Here is an 18,530-nt window from a genome sequence, read left to right as displayed (position 1 = left end):
TGCTGATGGACACTTGGGTTGTTTCCACCTTGGGCTGCCATGAGCCGGGCTGCTGTGAGTCGGGTTGCTGTGAGTCGGGCTGTCGTGACTCAGGCTGCTGTGAACGTGCGTGCACGTCTTTTGTGTGGACGAGTGTTTCCAGCTCTCGTGGGCACATAGCCAGGAGTGGACCCGCTGGGTCGGGCGGTAACGCTGTGATTGGCCTCTCGGGGACCGTGGACTGCTTCCCACAGCGGCTGCGCTGTTTGCCTTCCCGTGGCCGCACGAGGCTCCAACTTCTCCACGGCCTTGCCAGCACCTGTGATTACGACTTGGCTGCCGAAGTCACGGTGGGGTGGCGTGCGTCTCGCTGTGGTTTTGGTTTGCGTTGAACGTTGGGATATTTTCCCCTGCTTTTTAAGGTGACGCCCATCCCCTGCGTAACGTGTCGGTGAGCTCAGAGATGTAGAGGGCAGCGTTGTAGCTGAGACTTGTCAGCTGACTGCGCAGGAAGCAGACCGGCCCGTCACCTGTGTCCCTGTATGCCCCGATCCCACAGGGAAGGGCAGCTGGGGGCTCTTCTTGCACCAGCCGAGGGACACGGGTGGTGAGTCGCCTGCCCACAGCAACACAGAGTCGGCGTCAGAGCCGGGACGGGGCCTAGCATGCACCGGAGGAGTGGACAGATGGGTGCCGGGGTTGGGGGCACTGGGGTCCCTGGGCCTCTGTCTCCTTTGCTGTGGAGACAGTGGGTCCAGGGCCTGGACACACACAGGCGCACAGGCGGGAGCAGCCACCGGAGGCCTCCGTGTCCTCGCCGTGGACCCTGCCTTGCCCCCTCCCCTCCCCGGGCCTCCCGGGGCCCGTGTGCTGCCCGTGCATGTCCTTCTCCCGCGCAGCAAGCACGGCCCACGTGGAGGTGAGACTGTGGCCTCAGAGGGTTCTCCCCAAGAGGCTGGGGTCCCGTTTTGGTGTTTTTTTAGCCCTTTTGGCGCACGTAGGAGTTTTTAGCCACGGGAAATACATGCGTATGCGTTTTTAAGTCCATTTTTGATTCCAGAAGTAGCACTCGGTACCATCCTCGTAGGAGGAGAAACGGAGAATGTGGTGTTCTGGGGCCGCCACTCCCCAGCATCACTCTGTCGCTCTGTGAGCCCGCGCACTCCCCGTCCCGGGTTCTCTTGAGCGACTGTGGTTTCCTCGTGGGGCTGACAGCAACACGCTGGCCGGTTTCCCTGTTTCCCTGTTGTAAACAACGCTGCAGTGAACATCTCTGGGCTCCTGAAAGCTGGCCGGGCAATGTGAGGTGGAGGCACGAGTGGGAATTGTGGGGGCTCCGGGTTTGGGGAGGAGTGGGGAGGTGGTCTCTTCATCCTGCCCGGGAGCCCCCCAGGCTCCCGGGAGCCACAGCTGGACACAGGCACTCCCAGCCCTTAGGGTTCAGGGCTGGGCTAGAGGAAGGAGGAACGGGCTTTGGGGCTGGGGCTTTGCAGGATGTGTAAGAGTTTGCCGGACAGACAGGGAAGGGCAGGGTCTGCATCTTGGAACAGCGTGGCTGGGACATAAAGTGGGAGGCGAATGGGTGCGCAGACATTAGGGCAAACGGAAGGTGGGCTCAAAGGGGGGCCTTGGCAGGGCTTGGGGCTGGGGAGCTGCGAGATGAAGGAGGACCCTCCTAGGACCTGTGATCCGGGCAGGACGGGGAGAGGCTAGGCCTGCAGGGCCAGGGGAGAAGGATGAGAATTTTTCTGGTGGAAGAAGGTGTTCTGAGTAGAGGGCACAGCCTGAGCAAAGGTTTAGAGGTCAGATGCTAGGTCCTGGACCCGGCGACATCGGTCTGATGTGCTTGGGCAGAGTGGGCTGGGGGCCAGGCCCCGGGTGTCCCGGGGGCCGGCTGGGGCGCCGGGCATCTGCCCGGGGGCGGGGAGGGTGTCGGGAAGCCCCTGGGAACTCAGCCCACCCCACCTGGGACGGCGCCTCCCTCATCAAAGCTGCTGTGGCTCCTGGCACAGAGCCAGCAGGCCGTGGCGGGCACGGGGAAGGTGCCCGCCCGCCAGCCCCTGGCACCGTGCCTCTGCCCGTGCAGCCCTGGGAACCGCACTGACTCAGCCGGAAGAACCTTATCTGGCCCCTGCGCCGCCACCAGCCACCCAGTCACCACCGTGGGGTCACGGCCGCCGGGGCCTGGCCCCACGCCCACCATCCACTCCCCTCCCTCGTGGCTGTTGCCAAGTGCCCGGCTCGCCCCACGCTTTCTAATAACATACGCAGCTGCTGCAGGGAGTGGTGCCCGGCGGGCAGTGTCCACATGCGCATCCCGTCGGGATGAGCGTGCGTGAGCCCCATGGGGTTCAGCCCGCCGACGTGGGCGGGCGCGTGGTCCCCATGAGCTGGGGACGGGGGTCCGTGTCCGGGGTCCGTGTCTGGCTGGGCCAGGCCCCGGGGGTGTCCGGGAGCCACACGTGGCTCTCCCGTGTGCGTCCGTCGGCACGTTCTGGGGCCGCGAGCTTCCTGCGGCGTCTCTTACGTGTGTCTGTCACCTTAGAAGCCCGTTGGTGCGTCCGCACGCCGGGTGTGTTTGTGGACAAGTGCACGAGCCCCATGTGGCCCGTCCCCACCTCTCACACATGTGTGGGTGTGCGTCCTGGGGTCTGGACGCAGAGGAGGAAGGCTGGGCCACGTATCGCGGTGTGTGTGCAGCCCACTGCTCACACGTTCCCTGGCCCCACGTGGGATGGGGGACGCTGCCCTGCGGCCGTGGGTCTGTGGTGCGTGTGCGAGTGTGTGTGCGGCTAGGCCCCCACGTGCGTCTGCGTGCCCACCCCCTGCCCCACGGGCTCGCCTTGCCCCGTGAAGCGTGAGGTCAAGGGGGAGCCATTAACCATTAGCCAGAAGTCACGGCATCCGGTCGGTGGTTTGAATTGGTTGACCCTGGACCTGCCTGCCCACGGCTGATGCCCCCCCGAGCCCAAGGTGTGAACAGGGCCGGGCTCGGTCCCTTCTTCCCCCTGCACCGCGGGGTCTTGGGCAGCGGTGCGCTGTCTCGCAGGAGCCATCGAGACGCCGCGCAGGGCTGAGCTCACTCTGAGTCAGAGACCCTCCCCTCCCGAAGTTTTCGGACCCCAGGGCCAGCGCCACCCGACGGCGACTTGGAGGGGCGTCCTCCCGGCTGCTCGCAGCCACCCAGTGACCCCGTTGACCGAGGCTGTCGCCCTGCTGGGCTGTGCTCCGAGCTGGGTCAGGGGAGCAGCTGGGGGTGCGGGCTGGTGGGTGGGCACGCGCGGAGGGCGGGACACGGCCCGCCCCTTGTCCGCTCACCAGGCTGCACGTGGACAGAGGACAATTGGGGGTCACGGGGTTAAATGGTAACCAGTCTGCCTATTGAAGGCCCCAGTGCGGGACCCGGCCCCGCCGGCAGGGCTGGCAGGGGTCTTGTGGGGCTGAGGGGGGCGGGGGGAGCGGAGAGTCGGCATCGCCCAGCACCTCGGGGACTCGTCCTGCCCTCCCAGATAATAAAAGCCCACGTTCCAGGAAGAAATGCGCCGTGAGGTGAATGGCCGTCCCCCAAACTCTGCCCAGACGTCAGACGTGGCTCTGTTTGGGCATAGGGTCTTCACAGGTGTCATAGTTAAGACGGACTCCCCCGGAGTAGCCTGGGCCCTGAATGCAGCAACAGGGGTCTCGGTAAGAAGAGAGGCCCACAGGTAGGCCTCGGGGAGCTGTGGGCCTGGCAGGACAGGACACGGAGGCCCCGGCCCCCTGGAGACCCTCTTTGGGGATTGGCTTGGGACAGGGACTCTGATGGTCCCACCGATGGGCTCACGGGACCGGGTTAGGGCAGAAAGGCCAGGCTGCGCGCCATGAGCATGCGCGCCCGAGCCGGCGCCTTCCTGGGCACCAGCCTCTCTTGTGGGCACTGGGACGCATCTGTGAAGAGCGGGCATGGGTGGCTGGTCCTTGGTGTGGGGGTGGGGTGTGGGGCCCAGTGGGCTGGGCCGGCCCCGTGGTGAGGGCGGGCTGTCTGGGGCCATTATCTGCAGGCGAGCGAGGGTGTGTCTGTTTGTGTCTGCTTGGGCGGGTGTGTCCATGCAGGGGGGGACCATGTCGGGGCGGCGTGGCCTGCCCAACCGTGGGGAGGGCCGCAGGTGCGTGGGGAGGGTCCGCATGTGCCCAGACGGAGGTAGGCAGGTCTGTGCGGCCATGGTCAGGTAGAGGTCCGGGTAGGGGCTGTGTGGGTGCGTCTGGATGGGGCCACGGGTCTTGGGGTGGCTCTCCAGGTGGGATTGTCCGTGGGGGTGGGTCTCGCGTCTCTGTCGGGCTGGAGTGGCAGGGAGTGGCCATGGGCCCCTGTTCCTGGTCAAGCTGTCAGCGTCTGCCCCCCAGGAGGGGTCTCTGAGGGTCCCCACCCTGTTAGGCCGTGCCTCCAAACCTCCACCCCGAGGAAGGGTGCCGAGCCCATTGCTGCAAACGTGGGTCTTCTGGGCTTGCTCCCCTAGTCTCAGGTTGCACCATGTCCGCATCTCCCCCTCCCTGGCCCCCACCACCCTCTCTCCCGATGCCACTTGCCTAGGAGAGGCAGGCGTCCCCTGGCTGTGAGTGCCTGGGGACTGTCCATGTGCTCACCAACGGGGTGCCCGGCTCTGGGAAGGGACATGGGGCCGGAAGCCACGCAGTCCTCTGCTACCCCAACCGGGAGCCTCAGTTTCCCCGTCTGTAAATCAGGGGCAGGGTTCGAGTGAGTGCCGGCTGTTGCCGTAGTTAATGACCACTCACGGGTGTCCTGGCAGAGGAGTGGCGGGGTGGGGCGGGCGCCAGCCGCATGCCGCCTGGGGCTGCCCCACCGTGGCCGGCACCCCACACTGAGGGGGACATTCCGGAGGTTAGGCTTCGGTGGGGCCCTCGGGCTGCTGGCCACCACGGGGCAGACTCCGTCCCTGTGCCCTCGGCTGGGGGTCTGGCAGGGGCCCCCGGGGTCCCTTCCTCTTGACTGCTGGGCAGAGGGCGGGGGGCGGGGAGTAGCCCCCCTGCCTCCTGCAGCGTGTGCAGGCTGGCCCGCAGTGGCAGGACCGGACAGCACTCTGGCTGCACCCCTGTTCAGAGAGTCTGCACAGGGAGGGGCAGGGAGCTTGCTCCCCAGCCGGGCAGGTCTTTCAGAGCACCTCCCGCCTAGGAGAGTCCCTGCCGGCACCTTCCGGGGCTGCTCAGGGCGCGAGTGCAGGCAGAGACAGATGGTCCCTTCCCGAGAAAACCCCACGACGGGATTTAAGTTCCGGGGGGCCAGGCCCTGGCCACAGCCCCCGACCCCGGGGCACTGCAAGCCTGCAACCAGGTGGGAGTTACGGGACGATTTTGTGCGGTGACCCTTGTACGAAATGCCCCAAGCTGCGAGTAACAGTGGATTTGTAATGGCTTGGGGCTGAGGGAGAAGATTCTGGATTTTTGGCTTGCCCAGAGAGTGCCAGGGGCTTTAGGGCAGGCTTGCTCCCCAACTCTGAGAGGCTCCACATGGCCTGGGGCACCCAAGTCCATCCAGAGGCACCGAGGGCTCAGTCCCGACTTCCAGTGGTGACGCTCTGCAGTCTGATCTCAGCACCTCTGTGTCCCCCTCTGATGTGGGCTCCCACTCAGACAGTGGTGTGTGTGCTCAGGGCCGGGCCGTGGCTGAGGGGCTCCCATGGGGACGGGAGGCCGTCCAGATCTGCGTGTCATCGGCTGCATGGGCCGCCTGCTTCCTGCTTCCTCACCTCTTCCCAGCACTGTCCCTTTGCCACTTTCCAACCTGGGTGTACTCTTGATGCGGGACCCATGGGCATCCCTCTTTGGGCCTCAGTTTCCCCAGCTGTGACATGGGGCCGGTAGACGACCAGCCTTGTCTGGCCACCGAGGTGATTCCTCCCCTGCCCCCCCAGCTATGCCCTGCCCCTCCCACCTGGATGCTGCAGGCACCCTCGCCCACCTCCTGGGGGACGATACAGAGGCCCTGAGGTGGCCCTGGTTACACGGAAGGCCAGTCGGGAGAGAGGGGCAGCAGTTGGTCGTCAGGCGCTGGCCCGGCCCTTCGCCATCATCCAGAAAGCAGCGCCTTTAAGCTTCAGCTCCGTGTTAGGCGTTGTGACTCGTTTCTGGAGCTTTTTATTAATATCTCTCTTGGGCGGGGTGCTGTGTCTTTTCGGAGAGGGACACATGGCCGGCTGGGGTTGCGTGGCCGAGAGGACAGATGTCTCTGCCCTGCCCAGAATCACTTCCCCAATTTCCTGCGAGCCCAGCGGGCCCGCCACATCTGTGTGGAGGAGGCTGAGCCTGCGCTGACGGGAAATGAAAGGCAGCCTGGCCGCCTGGGCGGGTGCCCCAGGGGTCAGGTGCGCCAGGAGGGCAGCTCATGGGAAGGGCGTGAGGTCGCACGGACTTTGCTTAAGCCCCTCCTGTATGCGGCAGCCAGGGACCTCGTTGGATTTCTGCTGTGCCCCCTGCTGGCCTGGGGCTCTGTGGGGCGCCCTGCATCCCCAGCTCCCAGTGCTGGCCTTGATGTGCAGAAGGGGTTCAACAATGGCTGCAGAATGGATTGTCCTGGCCGACCCACACCGTGTGGGACAACGCAGCTCCCACTCAGCTTCCACCGTCCGCGCTGCGTCCTGGGAGTTTCTGGGACAGAATTTTTCCTCCGGAGCAGAACTCCCCGGGTGCCCAGCTGGGCCCTCCGAGGCCTGGCCACTGGCCTCCAGTTCCTGATCACGTCATCCCCGCCCCCTGTGTTGGGTAAACTGAGGCTCAGAGCGCAGACAGGGAGGGTTCCACACCAACCCGCCTCCTCCCGAGGCCCCCACTGAGCGCTGAGGTCACTGTGGAGAGAGGGTGAGCCCAGAGCTTTGCCATTTTGGGGCTGTGTGACCTTGGGCCTCCCGCCTCCCGCCTCATGCAGCTAGGAGAAAGCTTAGATAAGGCACTTAGCAGGTTGCTGGCGCTCCACGAAAAATGCCCGCCTCAGTTTCCCCAAGTGCACAGTGGGCTGGAGGGGGTGCCGCCCTGCCTGCCTGACCTCCGGCAGCTGTGGGTGTTTCTGTGAATGGGGGAGGCTGGGGCGGCCCCCAGGGACTCTGTTCCCGGCCCACCTGGGGCCCCAGCAACGGCTGGGCATGCTGAGTCATCTCGGCCGGGAGGGGCTTATGGGGGGGATGGGGCGGGGGCCACGGGGGGCAGGAGCTGCTGGGGGGCGGGCATCAGGGCTGAGCTGTGATGGAGGACGGGCCAAGGAGGCGAGAGCCTGAGTAAGCCTTCTCTCCTTGCTTCCTTCGTTAGCGGGCGCCTGTCGTATGCTATGCCCGGCCCCCACGGCCCCCACGGCCCCCGGCTCTGCCCTCGGGGGCTCTCCTCTGGGTGGGGGAGGACAGGAAAGAAACCACCCCAGAATGTGCCCCGTGAGGGTGCAGGGGGCCTTACTGGACGTGCTGCCCAGGCCCGGGGGTCAGGCCAGACTGCGGGAAGGGAACGCAGAGGTGAGGCAGGCGGGCTCCAGCTGCAGAGCCCAGCAGGTGCACGGGCCCTGGGGTGAGAGCTGATGGGCGCATGGCGGAGGGGCCGGTGTGGCGGGAGCCCAGCCAGCGACAGGGAGAGAGGAGGTGAAGGGGCCAGGGGGCAGCCATTGAGACCTGGAAGGCAGGGAGTCCGGGTTGCCCCGAGAGCAGTAGGGAGCCATGGTCAGCTTTCGAGCAGGGACACGGTGGCATCTGGGTGTAGACATGCGAGGTCCCTGGCAGGCTGCAAGGAGGAAGTGGCATCTGGCTTGCTGTCCTGGCCGCTCTCGGGTGTTTTTGGGGGGGATGGGGATGAAAACAGCCCCACCGCCTTCTCCCTGTTTCACTCTGCTTTCAGAAGTTACAGTGAATCAGTTCTTATCCAAAACCCCAAGGGTATAAAGATAGGTCAGATGATACCTCCTGTCCTAGCAGCAGGATTCATAAAAATAGCCAAAAGGTGGAGGCAATCTAGCGTCCATGGGCAGGCGGACAGACAAACAGAACGTGTCCACCATGCAGGGGAGCGGCCGCGGCCGCGAACGGGAGCGAGGCGCCCACACGCGCGGCCCCGGGGATGGACCCCGAGCCCACGACGCTCAGGGAGGGAGCCAGACACAGAAGGCCACACGGGGTGTGGGTCCACGTGGGTGACACGCCCAGAACAGGCTCATCTGCGGACGGGAAGGGGGCTCGGGGGGCGGGGGCGGGGGAGAAGGTGGGGAGTGACCATTGATGGGGGCGGGGACGCTCAGGGAGGGACCCGGACACAGAAGGCCACGCGGGGTGTGAGTCCATGTGGGTGACACGCCCAGAACAGCCTCATCCGCGGACGGGAAGGGGGCTCGTGGGGGCCGGGGAAGAGGGAGGGTGACTGCCTTTGAGGACAGGGTTCAGAGTGATGGAATGTTCCGGAATCACACACCAGACTCTGCAGATGCGCTCGATGCCACTGAAACACTCACTTTAAAATGGTGAATTCTGTGTAACGTAGCTTTCACTCCAATAAATACTTCTTCTCGAGGTTCAGGGGAGAGTAGGCGAATTTGAACGCTCGGGGTCCCGGGCCCGCGGGCCTGCTGGTGGACGCCATCGCCCACCGGCTCCTCCTCTCATCCCCGGTCCCTGCGCAGACCTGCTCTGAGCACGTCTGGTCCCGGGCGTTTGGAACCCGCTCATGGCTGTAGAGGACGCGTCTCTGGTTTCCCGTGAGTCGCCTCGGGAAGCCTCCCCGTCCTTGGGCGTCTCTGTGCCTCCTCTTCCTGGGTGGCTTGGACCTCACCAGCCCCTTCGCTGATTTCTCCTAATTTGGGTTCCTCTCTCTGCCTTGTAAGGACAGCAGCCTCCTCGGGTGATGCCCTGCGGACTTTGGAGCTGCCTGGGTGGCAGGAGGGGGCCTGAGCAGACACCGTTAACGGGGCAAAGGTCGGCCCGGGGGCCCTGCCGGCGGGCGGTTGTTTTATGGCCTGGGCCCCTCGGCCTTGGGCTGGACGCCGCCCCCGGGCCCCTGGGACAGGCTGGGAACCGCTGTGACCTCTCGGGGCCCAGTCGTGCCTCGGGAGGGGGCCCTGGTGGTGCCCTCCCCACGTGAACACATCCCCAGGCCAGGCCCCTCCCCTTGCGGGTTAGGGGTGGCCGTGAAGGGCCTTCTCCCCCCATCTTCCACGTCGGCAGGCCGGGGAGAGGGTCCAGTGCCGTGGGTGAGCCGCCTGGCTCCCAAGGGGTCTGCTGTCTTCTCTGCAGGGTGGCTGAAGGACCCCCCCACCCCCCGGACACACACACAACTCGGCCGGGTCAGCAACATGACCCCACTGACCAATGAGGAGTTTCTTAGCAGCCCAGACAAAAATGCTGCTTAGCCACAAACGAGAATTTCCTGTTTGCCCATCCGTGCACTTGGAGGGTGGGGGGTGGTTATCTTGCCTTTGCCACTACCTGAGCCTTCCTTGCCTTATCTGCCTCCAGCTCACGTGGCTGCATGGGGGGCTGTCCCTCAGAAAGCCGCGGGAAGGCCTGGGGGCTGGAGCCGAGGGGGTGAGACCGTAGGGCAGGGGCTCCCGCTCAGACTGCTGGGAAAACCCCTCTGGCTGCTGAGTGGGGTGACCAGGGGAGGCTTGGCCCTCCCCGCTCTGTGCCTCAGTTTCCTTTTCTGTGAAGTGGGTGGTGCAGGTTTGGGGAAGACTGACACTGGGTCAGCCCAGCCTTGGCGATGAGTGGCCCGACACCCTCTATTGCCCTCAGCCGCAGACGGGCCGGGCCGAGAGACAGGCCGAGGGGCCTGGGGGGGCGCTGGGCGGGTCCCTGAGACACCAGCGGGCTCTGGGGACCAGGGAGGGAGGGAGGGGCTGCCCCACTTCTCAGGTGGAAAACTGGAGGCCTCCAACCCAGGCTCGCCCATCCGCATCCCCCATCCTCGAGGTTCTGCACCCATTTCACAGGTGAACAGACAGACCTGGCCGGGCCGGGTGGACGCAGGGTGGACCCAGGGTCCCAGGGCAGGAAGTGTCGGGTGGAGCTGGCCTCCAGCCCCTTCCCCTCCCCCACCTGCACCCCAGCGCAGGACGTCACTCCCCCAAAGCATGAGCCTTGTGGGGCACGTGATGGGTTTGGGAACGGATAAGCGGCCCATCCCCGTGGTGCGCTGAGCAGTCAAGTCGTCTGTTAAGCAGCTGCTGTGTGCCCGGTTCTAGATGTGGGGCCGTGGAGGGGCCGGGGAGCAAGAGCGTCCGTAAGCGAGAAAATCGCCCACCACCAGTAAACGTGTCCCCCGAGAGAGCAGAGCGCCTGTCGCGGGGATGGGGCGGCAGCTGTGAATCCGACGGGCAGGGGCGCGGCTGGGGACGGTGGTTGAGGAGAGACCAGGCCAGAGGGACCGCCAGGTCTCCCGGAGGTGGGCCCGCCTCTGCGCGCCGCAGCTTCCAGAAGCAGTAAGATGTCTGCAGGGAGGGTCTGCAGACCCTCGGGGGTGCTTGGTGTCATTACTTCAGGCAGGAATCCCGTGATCCGGGCGCCCCGGGGAAATCAGGCTGCAGGCTCGGGGAGCAGGGCTGCCCAGGGAGGGGCTTCCGGAGGGTTCCCCCCTCTCCAGCCCTGGGTTGCGGCTGTGGCAGGCCACCCCTCTCTGCGCCTACTGGCCCACCGTGAGCAGGGCGAGGTTTCAGCCTGAGAACCCAGGCAGGACAGAGGCCCGGACGCGGCACAGGGTGACCTGGAGCCCTGTGAGGACAGACAGTGGGCCCACCGGCCCACAGTGGGGGTCTGGCCGCCATCCCCCGTGCCCCCATCCCTCCGGTCTGGCCAGGGTGGGGCGCATCCTGCAGGGGAGCGGAACTTGGGGCCGGAGCCCCATAAAGCTGGGGTGGCCTTTACTGCCCCTTTGTTGCCGGGCTGCAGACTTAAAGCTGCATTAAAGCTGCCTCCTTCCCCGGCAGCCGGGGGCCCGGCACATCCCCCTTTATGGCCCCAGACAATACCCTGGCTCCACGGGGGTCTGACCAGGCCCTGCCACAGGCCTGTCCACCCACCATTTGGCCTGGGGGTTAACGGCCCCCCACCAAGCCAGCTGCGCCTGGGGCCAGGTCTCCGTCCTGACCCTCAGTTTCCCCACCTGAAACATGGGTGTCACAGTGGCTCTGGGAGCTCAGGGTGAAGCTGTTGTGTTGATGGGAAAGCTGAGGCACGGGGGGGCGCGGGGGGCACTGAGGTCTCTTTGGGGGCTGGGTCCAGGGAAGGTTCCGGCAGGGTGGACCCCCCCAGACCCTGGGCCAGGATCTCACGGGAGATGTAGCTCCTGTAGGGAGGGGCCTGTCCTTGCTGAGCCCCACGGGAGTGGCCATAACAAGGACCACGGACTGGGGGTGGGGCTGAAAGCAGCAGGAATCTGTCCTTCCTCATTCTGGAGCCAGAGGTCCGAGATCCGGGGGGCTCCGGGGGGTCCTTCCTGCCTCTTCCAGCATCTGGTGTGGCCACATCACTCCACCTCTGCCTGGTCCCCGCGTGGCCTTCCGTGGCCGTGTCTCTCCTCCCATAAGGACACTCGTGGTCAGATGAGGGCCACCCTACCCCGGGTACGACCTCATCTTAGCAGATGACGTCTGCAAAGACCCCACTAGACAAGGTCGTGGTCCGAGGCTTGGGCAGAGGCGAATTTTAGGGCACCTGCCGTCTGGGATCCCACTGAAGCTAAGCAGGTCGGGGCTCGTCGAACGACCATTTATTTAGCAGCTGCTGTGTGGTGGTGACCCCATCTAGACTCTAGTGACAAACCAGACGAAGTCCCCGCGGATGGGCTGACGGGAGACCGACCCACGTGTAGTCCCCTGTGGCGGGGTGTGTGGGCAGGGGACGGGTGCATGCCCACGGGAAGGTGTACCTGCAGGCCACATGCCCTCAGGCAGGGGGAAGTGCGGGGCCTCCCTGACCACCATAAATCAGCCCAGGAATGCGGCTGGCCAGCCTGGCTGGGGCAGGGCAGAGACAAAGACCCAGCCTGGACCACCCCGGCCTGTGCCGGAGGCCCCACCGTGTCTCCGTTCCAGGGTGGGGAAACGCAAGCCCAGAGAGCAGCAGGATGGCTGAGGGGTAGCCAGCCCCAGGGACTCTGCCTCCCCAGGCCCCGGGGTTGTGTTAGGCCCAGGAGCTGGGTGTTGGCGGGTTCTTGGGCCCTAACGATGGACTGTCCCAGCGGCTGATGAGTGGTTTCGAGGCCCCCCTGCAGTCCTGACCCCTCTGGGTCCATTCCCCAGGGCTTAATTTTTTTTTTTTTTAAGATTTATTTATTTATTTGAGAGAGCGAGAATGAGAGAGATAGAGAGTACATGAGAGGGGGGAGGGTTAGAGGGAGAAGCAGGCTCCTCGCCGAGCAGGGAGCCCGATGTGGGACTCAATCCCGGGACTCCAGGATCATGACCTGAGCCGAAGGCAGTCGCTTAACCAACTGAGCCACCCAGGCGCCCCCCCCCCAGGGCTTAATTTGAAGGTTGCTGTTTGCTCCTGGCCGCCCCCCCAAACTCCACTCCCCAGTTAGCTCTGCCACCTTCCCCCTGCCTGCCCGCTCCTGGCAGTGAGGATCAGCGCGTCCGGGGGCCCCCTAACCGCCAGTGCAGGGACGGGTGAACCCAGCAGCCAGTGCCCAGGACAGAGTCCCGGCCCTGACGTTCCCAGGCTCTGAATTCATGCCTGCCTCTGGGCCTCAGTTTCCTCATCTACAAAATGGAGCCGCCTCTCGGGAGCAGAGGCAAGTGTGTGACTCGGGACAGCACCAGGATGCATCCGCTGTAGGGCGATTATCTGCCCGGGCGCCGTCTGTCTCGGCCGGACTGTGTCCCCCAAGCAATGTGTCCAAGACCCGAGAACGAGGCCTCGCCCGAGTCAGGGTCTCTGCAGCTGTGGTTACTTAGGGAGCCCTCGGACCAGGCGGCCCTGGTCCAGCAGGCAGCATCCTACCGACACACGGAGGGACTGTGAGAAGCAGAGGCAGACGCTAGAGGGGCGCCTGGGGCCCCAGAGCGGGGGGAGCAGCAGGGACCATGGTCTGGAGCTGCCTGGGGGGCTCAGCCCTGACGCACCTGGACCTGGGCTCTGCCCTAAACCTCTGTTCTGAGCTGCCCGGTGTGCGGCTTGGTGGAGACTCACGCGGGGATCGGCGTCCTCATCTGAAAGCGGGGGTGGGCTCCTTAGGCTCCATGGGGACGCGGTGCCGGGCCCAGCTCTGACGCTAACTGACCCGTCCCCTCCCTGACCCCACAGCTCTACGAACTGGACGGGGACCCCAAGAGGAAGGAGTTCCTGGACGACTTGTTCAGCTTCATGCAGAAGCGAGGTGAGGCCACTCACCGAGGGTCCCAGGGAGTGGGGGGTCCCGGGGAGCGGGCAGGCGGGGGGGCCTGCTTGGCAGTCAGGTCTGATGGGGGAGGTACAGCTGGGAGCATCTAAGGGGTGGGTCCTTGGGTAGGAGGTCTCAGGCCCCCAGCCCAGAATTGCCGGCCCAGACCCGTGGTGTGCTGGAGTTCCCGCCCCTAAGGCCCCCGCCGGCCCCAGGGTCCCCTGCAGCAGAGCTGGCCTGCAGGGAGCTGGGCTGGATTCCCCGGAGGGCAGCGGGCGCTGGGACAGGAGAAGCTCCTCGAGTCGGCCTTCCGGCCCCGTGGCCCCTGGTGCAAGGTCCAGTCCTGGCCCCTCCCCTGCGCCCACTGGGGCCTCAGCGCCCCTCTCTGTAACATGGGCCATAAGCAGCTCCCGCCGTGTGGCGGCACCCCAAATGTGCTGAGTGCTGGGCTGCATTTCTCAAGCACCCCCCGGGTCTGGGGTGAGACAGACGCAATAAATGGCCCAGCCTGGGCACAGGGCGCAGGGACTGGTCTGGGCGGGGTGTCCTGGTGGGGAAACCGAGACCCAGACACTGGAGGGTATCTGGGGCGTTCAGGGTAAGCCAAGCCCAGAGAGGACCTGGGGCAGCAGGAAGGGCCCCAAGGCCCTACCCGTGGCCTCAGCCTCGGCTCAGGGCTGCCGCGGGGCAGAGAGATCCGGCCGGCCGGCCAGACGGGGGTTCTAGAGGTGCCCACTGCAAGGTGGGGCTGGTCCCTCCAACCAGAGACAGCCCCCCTGGTGGGAGTTATTATAACTTGCTGTTCAGGGAAGGAAACTGAGGCCTGGGGAGGGGATGTGTCCTCTGAGCCCTGGAGGCAGGAAGGGGCGGGGCCCGGCCGGAGTGGTGCAGGGTCCACTTGGGCCCACTGCAGGGGCTGGCCACCGGCTGCTTTGTCCAGGGCCCTCTGCATGCCCCTCCCTCCCCAACAGCCTCTGTAAACACAGGCCCCACAGCCCGGAAGGGAAGGAGATGAAAGGGGAGGGGCCGCGGCCTTCCCATTAACCCCTCTTGTGCCGAGCCCTGGCAGAGGAATCCAGACCCGTCCTGGGGTGGGGGCCCCCTCCTTATCATTGGGAGCAGTCCCAGCCAGGGCCGGCTGCCCACCGTGTGGTCAGAGAGATCCTCCCCCACTGTCTTTATCGACCCATCCACACCTGCCAGAGCCCCCCACCCACCCCCCACCCCACCACCCTGCTGGGGGGCACGGAGCCCCCCATCCTGCCCAAGACTGGGCCTGGTGTCCTGGAGGTTCAGAAAGTAGGGTGAGGTGGGGGGGCCCCAGACACAGCAGTGCAGCCCGTGGCCACTCAGGCTCTGAGGGTCTGAGTCCAGCCCTGCCTCTCTCGCCAAGCCGGGCTCCCCTGGAGGCCAGGGGCCAACAAACTCCTGTGCATCCCTCAGAACCCAGCCCCAAGTCCCCCTCCCCCTTGCTGCCTTCTTGGACGCTCGCCCTCTGTAACGGGCGGCCTCTGGGGCTGAGGGTCTGTGGGAGGCCCCCCACCCCCAACCCCAGACACCGTGTCCTGCATCCCACAAGCCCTTCTTCACCCCAGACGGAAAGTTCTTTTTTTCCGCACGTCACAAAGTAAAGGCCTCTCAGAATTCTCTGGGGGCTGGGAACGCGGGAGGGTCCTGCCTGCACCCCGCCCTCCTGCTGTTTCCTTGAAGGCCTCCCCACCCTTCCTTATCGCCCCTGCGGCCCCCACGGCCCCCGTCCTCCACCGGTGCCTCTCTGCTCTCCGCCCTGCTCCTTCTGTAAACATCCGATCAGGCCCCGCTGCAGGGCGCGGGCGCGGGGTCCCCAGAGGATCTTCTGTGTGATTCTTTCTGTTCTCGCCCAGTGCAGAATCTATGCCAATGTCCTGGGTGGGCCGGGGGCTGGGGGAGCCCCTGACACTAGGGGTTGCTTTGCCCCCTCTGCCTCTTGGGCTGAGAAATGGAATAGGGGAGGGGTGGGGGGTCTGAGGTCCAGCTCCCTCTGCCCTCTCCAGGTGGCCCTCTGTTGGTGGGGGTTTTGAAGCCTGGAGGAACGGGCAGACGTGGCCAGGGGTGGCAGGAGGTGGTTCTAGAAGCTCCAGCTCGGAGGGACCAGGAGTCAGGGCCCCGGGGGTGCGGGCCAGCTGGGCCGGGCCTTCTCCGGGAGCCGCAGCCTGGGGCCTCCGTTTGCCCATCTCTGGGGGGGCAGCGGCTGTGCCCGGTTTCTTGAGCACCTGCCATGTGCCAGGCTGATCCGAGCCGGGGACCCCGGGTGACAGGACAGCGGCTGGGGGCCACAGACAGTGTCCCAGGGTTGCACCAGCAGGGGGAGGTCTGACGGGGGCTTTCGCACCCCCAGCCAGGAAGGCGCCACGCAGGCCGAGCTGACGGCCCCAGCACGAGGGGGACAGGGACAGTGGCAGCAGCTTGAGGTCCCCCCCGGGCTGGCCCACCGCCACGCGCTCTAAGCTGCGGTGGCTGAAGGGAGCCCTGCCTCCTCCCGACTGCAAAGCCCCCCGGACGCGGAAGCGGGAAGCGGGAGGGTGCGGGCCTCTGGGAACCGGGCAGTTGTTTCGGCAGCTGCGGTTGGTGACGCGGGGAGTAGAGCTAACAGAGGCCGTGGTTCTCATGCAAGTGCCCAGCTTGGCCCCGCGGCCTCGCCCCATCTCTGTACCCCAGGTGAGATCAGCCATGAGCCCAGATCACTGATGGAGAAACAGGCCTCCTCCTGCTCTCTCAAGGGGCGCCCCTCCCCCGCCGCAGTCCTACCCCCCAGGAGACACAGGGCCGCGTCAGGAACGTCTGCTGTAGTCACGACGGGGGTGGGGGGGCCACCAGCGGGTGGGGCCAGGATGCGGCTCCGCACCCGCAGCGCCCGGGACGCCCCCCAGAGAACACCCTGCCCTGGTGTCCCCGTGTCAGGAGAGACCCCTCTCTGGACGGGCACGTCAGCCACAGACTCGGGGTCTGCTGCGCGTGGGGCTCTGGTCCCCCGTGGCAACAGCCCCAGCTCACCCTCCCCTGCAGGGACGCCCGTGAACCGCATCCCCATCATGGCCAAGCAGGTGCTTGACCTGTTCATGCTGTACGTGCTGGTGACCGAAAAGGGCGGCCTGGTGGAGGTCATCAACAAGAAGCTATGGCGGGAGATCACCAAGGGCCTCAACCTGCCCACGTCCATCACCAGCGCTGCCTTCACCCTGCGGACCCAGTGAGTGCCCGCCGTGGCCCGGGGCAGGGGAGGCGTTCGGGCCGGAGGAACAGGGCGGCCATGGAGGAGCCCGGGGTGCGGTGGCCACGGGCCACAGAGGGGCCGGGCCACGTGAGCGTCCCCGCGACGTCAGGGGGGGTGTGAGGGCTACTTCGGCTCTGGGATTACCCGCTTGAGTATGGGGATCGGCGAGAGGAGCCCTGGGGGCGGGGGACGTGTCCTGGGGCCGGCGCCGAGCCGGGGGGCAGCCGGAGTGCAGGCCGCAGGCCTGAGACCGCGGAACGAAGCCGGGCGGTGGCGTGCCGTGGTGGGGGGAGCGGGAGGTGTCCCGGTGCCATCCTAACCCCGTGCCCCTGTGCGCAGATACATGAAATACCTGTATCCCTACGAGTGTGAGAAGCGCGGCCTCAGCAACCCCAACGAGCTCCAGGCCGCCATCGACAGCAACCGGCGGGAGGGCCGGCGCCAGAGCTTCGGGGGCTCTCTCTTCGCCTACTCGCCCGGCGGGGCGCACGGCATGCTGTCCTCGCCCAAGCTGCCCGTGCCCTCCCTGGGCCTTGCCACCAGCACCAACGGCAGCTCCATCAGCCCCGCTCCCAAGATCAAGAAAGGTGAGGGCCGCCCGCGCCTGGGGCCTGGCCTCAGGTCCGCGCGGGCCGGGCTCTCTGACCCCGGAGGGGACACGGGGACGCCTTTCCCCCTCCAAGGAGCAGGACGCCGAACCCGGCGTTGGCACGGCAGAGGGGCCTCGTCCGCTCGTGCTGTGTCCACGGCAGACGCCACTAGCTGATGGCCGCTTCGCAGCCCCGTCACCGACGGGCGGTCCCACGCCAACGCCAGCATTAGAGAACGAGCTCGGTCTTACCAGCCCGTGCCCGCGGCAGACGTGACTAGCCGCCGCTGTCCTCCCGGCCCGCACGGTGCCCATGTTGCCGACTGAGCCCCATAGTCTTTCCTGATCCGCGGCTAAGGGCTTCTGGTATCGCTGGCCCAGAGGTCGGCCTGTGGGGGACAGCGTTCACTGCCCCTTAGGCTCTCCAGTCCCTCGCCCCTGGCAGACGTCGTTAGCCCATTGCTGTTTTCTTTCCCCGTGAGGGTTCGAGCCTTCTGCTCATGCCGTCTGGCAGGTGCCGCAACCCTGTGCTTCTCAGGCCGACCCTTCACCCATCGGTGGCTCGGTGCCTCCTGCTGGGGACTGTGGGGAAAGTTACCCATGTCTGTAGGTTCGTAGGAGGGAGAGCCTGCAGTGCGTCCGTGCCCGGCGGGCAGTGGGCCGAGTTTTCGGGGGCCCACCGGGGAGCCCCCCGCCCGTGGCCGGGGTCACCAGTCGGTGACAGCCTTCTGTCCCGCTGAGCCTCTGAGCCCTTCCCAACAGCACACGTGGGCACGTGGCCTCAGGCTGAGTCACCTGAGTGTCCATTTCTCCTCCGCCACACGGGCTGTGACCCCTACCCTCTGGGGTGGCCTGAGGATCCAGGGTGATCCCCGCAGTGTAGGCTGGTCGGACCCGAGGCGAATGGGGTCTTCCTAACCCACTGGCTCACTCAGTCCTCTGCGGACCTCGGTTTACCCACCTCACCCCCGGGGAGCCCTGGTGGTGCCCACGAGTGGTTGTCAGTCATCCCCGGTGCGTGAGGCCCCGCGCGGGAGCTGGGGAGAGGGTGGAGGGCGGGAATGGGCGTTTCCTGACGGGAGGGAGCCAGGAGGCGCTACGCAGCCGCGGGGGGCCCGCGCTGATGGGTCCAGGGGGCATCCGAGGGCGACCAGAGGAGGGGGTCAGAGCGGGGAGCGCCGCAAAGCCTCTGGCCGGGGCCCAGTCAGGCGGGGGAGGCCGCGCCAGGCAGCAAGGGAAGGACATGGGGGGAGGAGTCGGGGGAAGAAGAGACAGCGGGTCACAGTGGGACACATTCCCACCACAGAGGAGGGGAGTGGGTGGGAGCTGGTTCTGGAGCTGAGCTGCCCGGGTTCGAGTCCCAGCTCTGCTACC

At 66.2% G+C, this 18,530-nt stretch overlaps 1 protein-coding gene across 4 annotated transcripts in view; it reads left to right on the top strand.

Moving 5' to 3' along the window:
* ARID3A (AT-rich interaction domain 3A) overlaps positions 1-18,530 on the top strand; it is a 30,797-nt gene that overhangs the window by 8,628 nt on the left and 3,639 nt on the right. For all 4 annotated transcript variants that reach the window (XM_054505089.2, XM_064573767.1, XM_054505090.2 and 1 more), the window contains exons 5-7: positions 13,239-13,311; positions 16,360-16,543; positions 16,907-17,154. In XM_054505089.2, coding sequence (XP_054361064.1) covers positions 13,239-13,311; positions 16,360-16,543; positions 16,907-17,154 — 505 coding nt within the window. The remainder of the gene's footprint in view (positions 1-13,238; positions 13,312-16,359; positions 16,544-16,906; positions 17,155-18,530) is intronic.

Source organism: Mirounga angustirostris, unplaced genomic scaffold, assembly GCF_029215605.1.
Source record: "Mirounga angustirostris isolate CCGP_5_RB_7025 unplaced genomic scaffold, mMirAng1.0.hap1 SCAF_1, whole genome shotgun sequence".
In the NCBI taxonomy this organism is placed as follows: Eukaryota; Metazoa; Chordata; class Mammalia; order Carnivora; family Phocidae; genus Mirounga; species Mirounga angustirostris.
The sequence above is the reverse complement of the archived record's forward strand: the minus strand, read 5'-3'. Positions and strand labels throughout refer to the sequence as shown.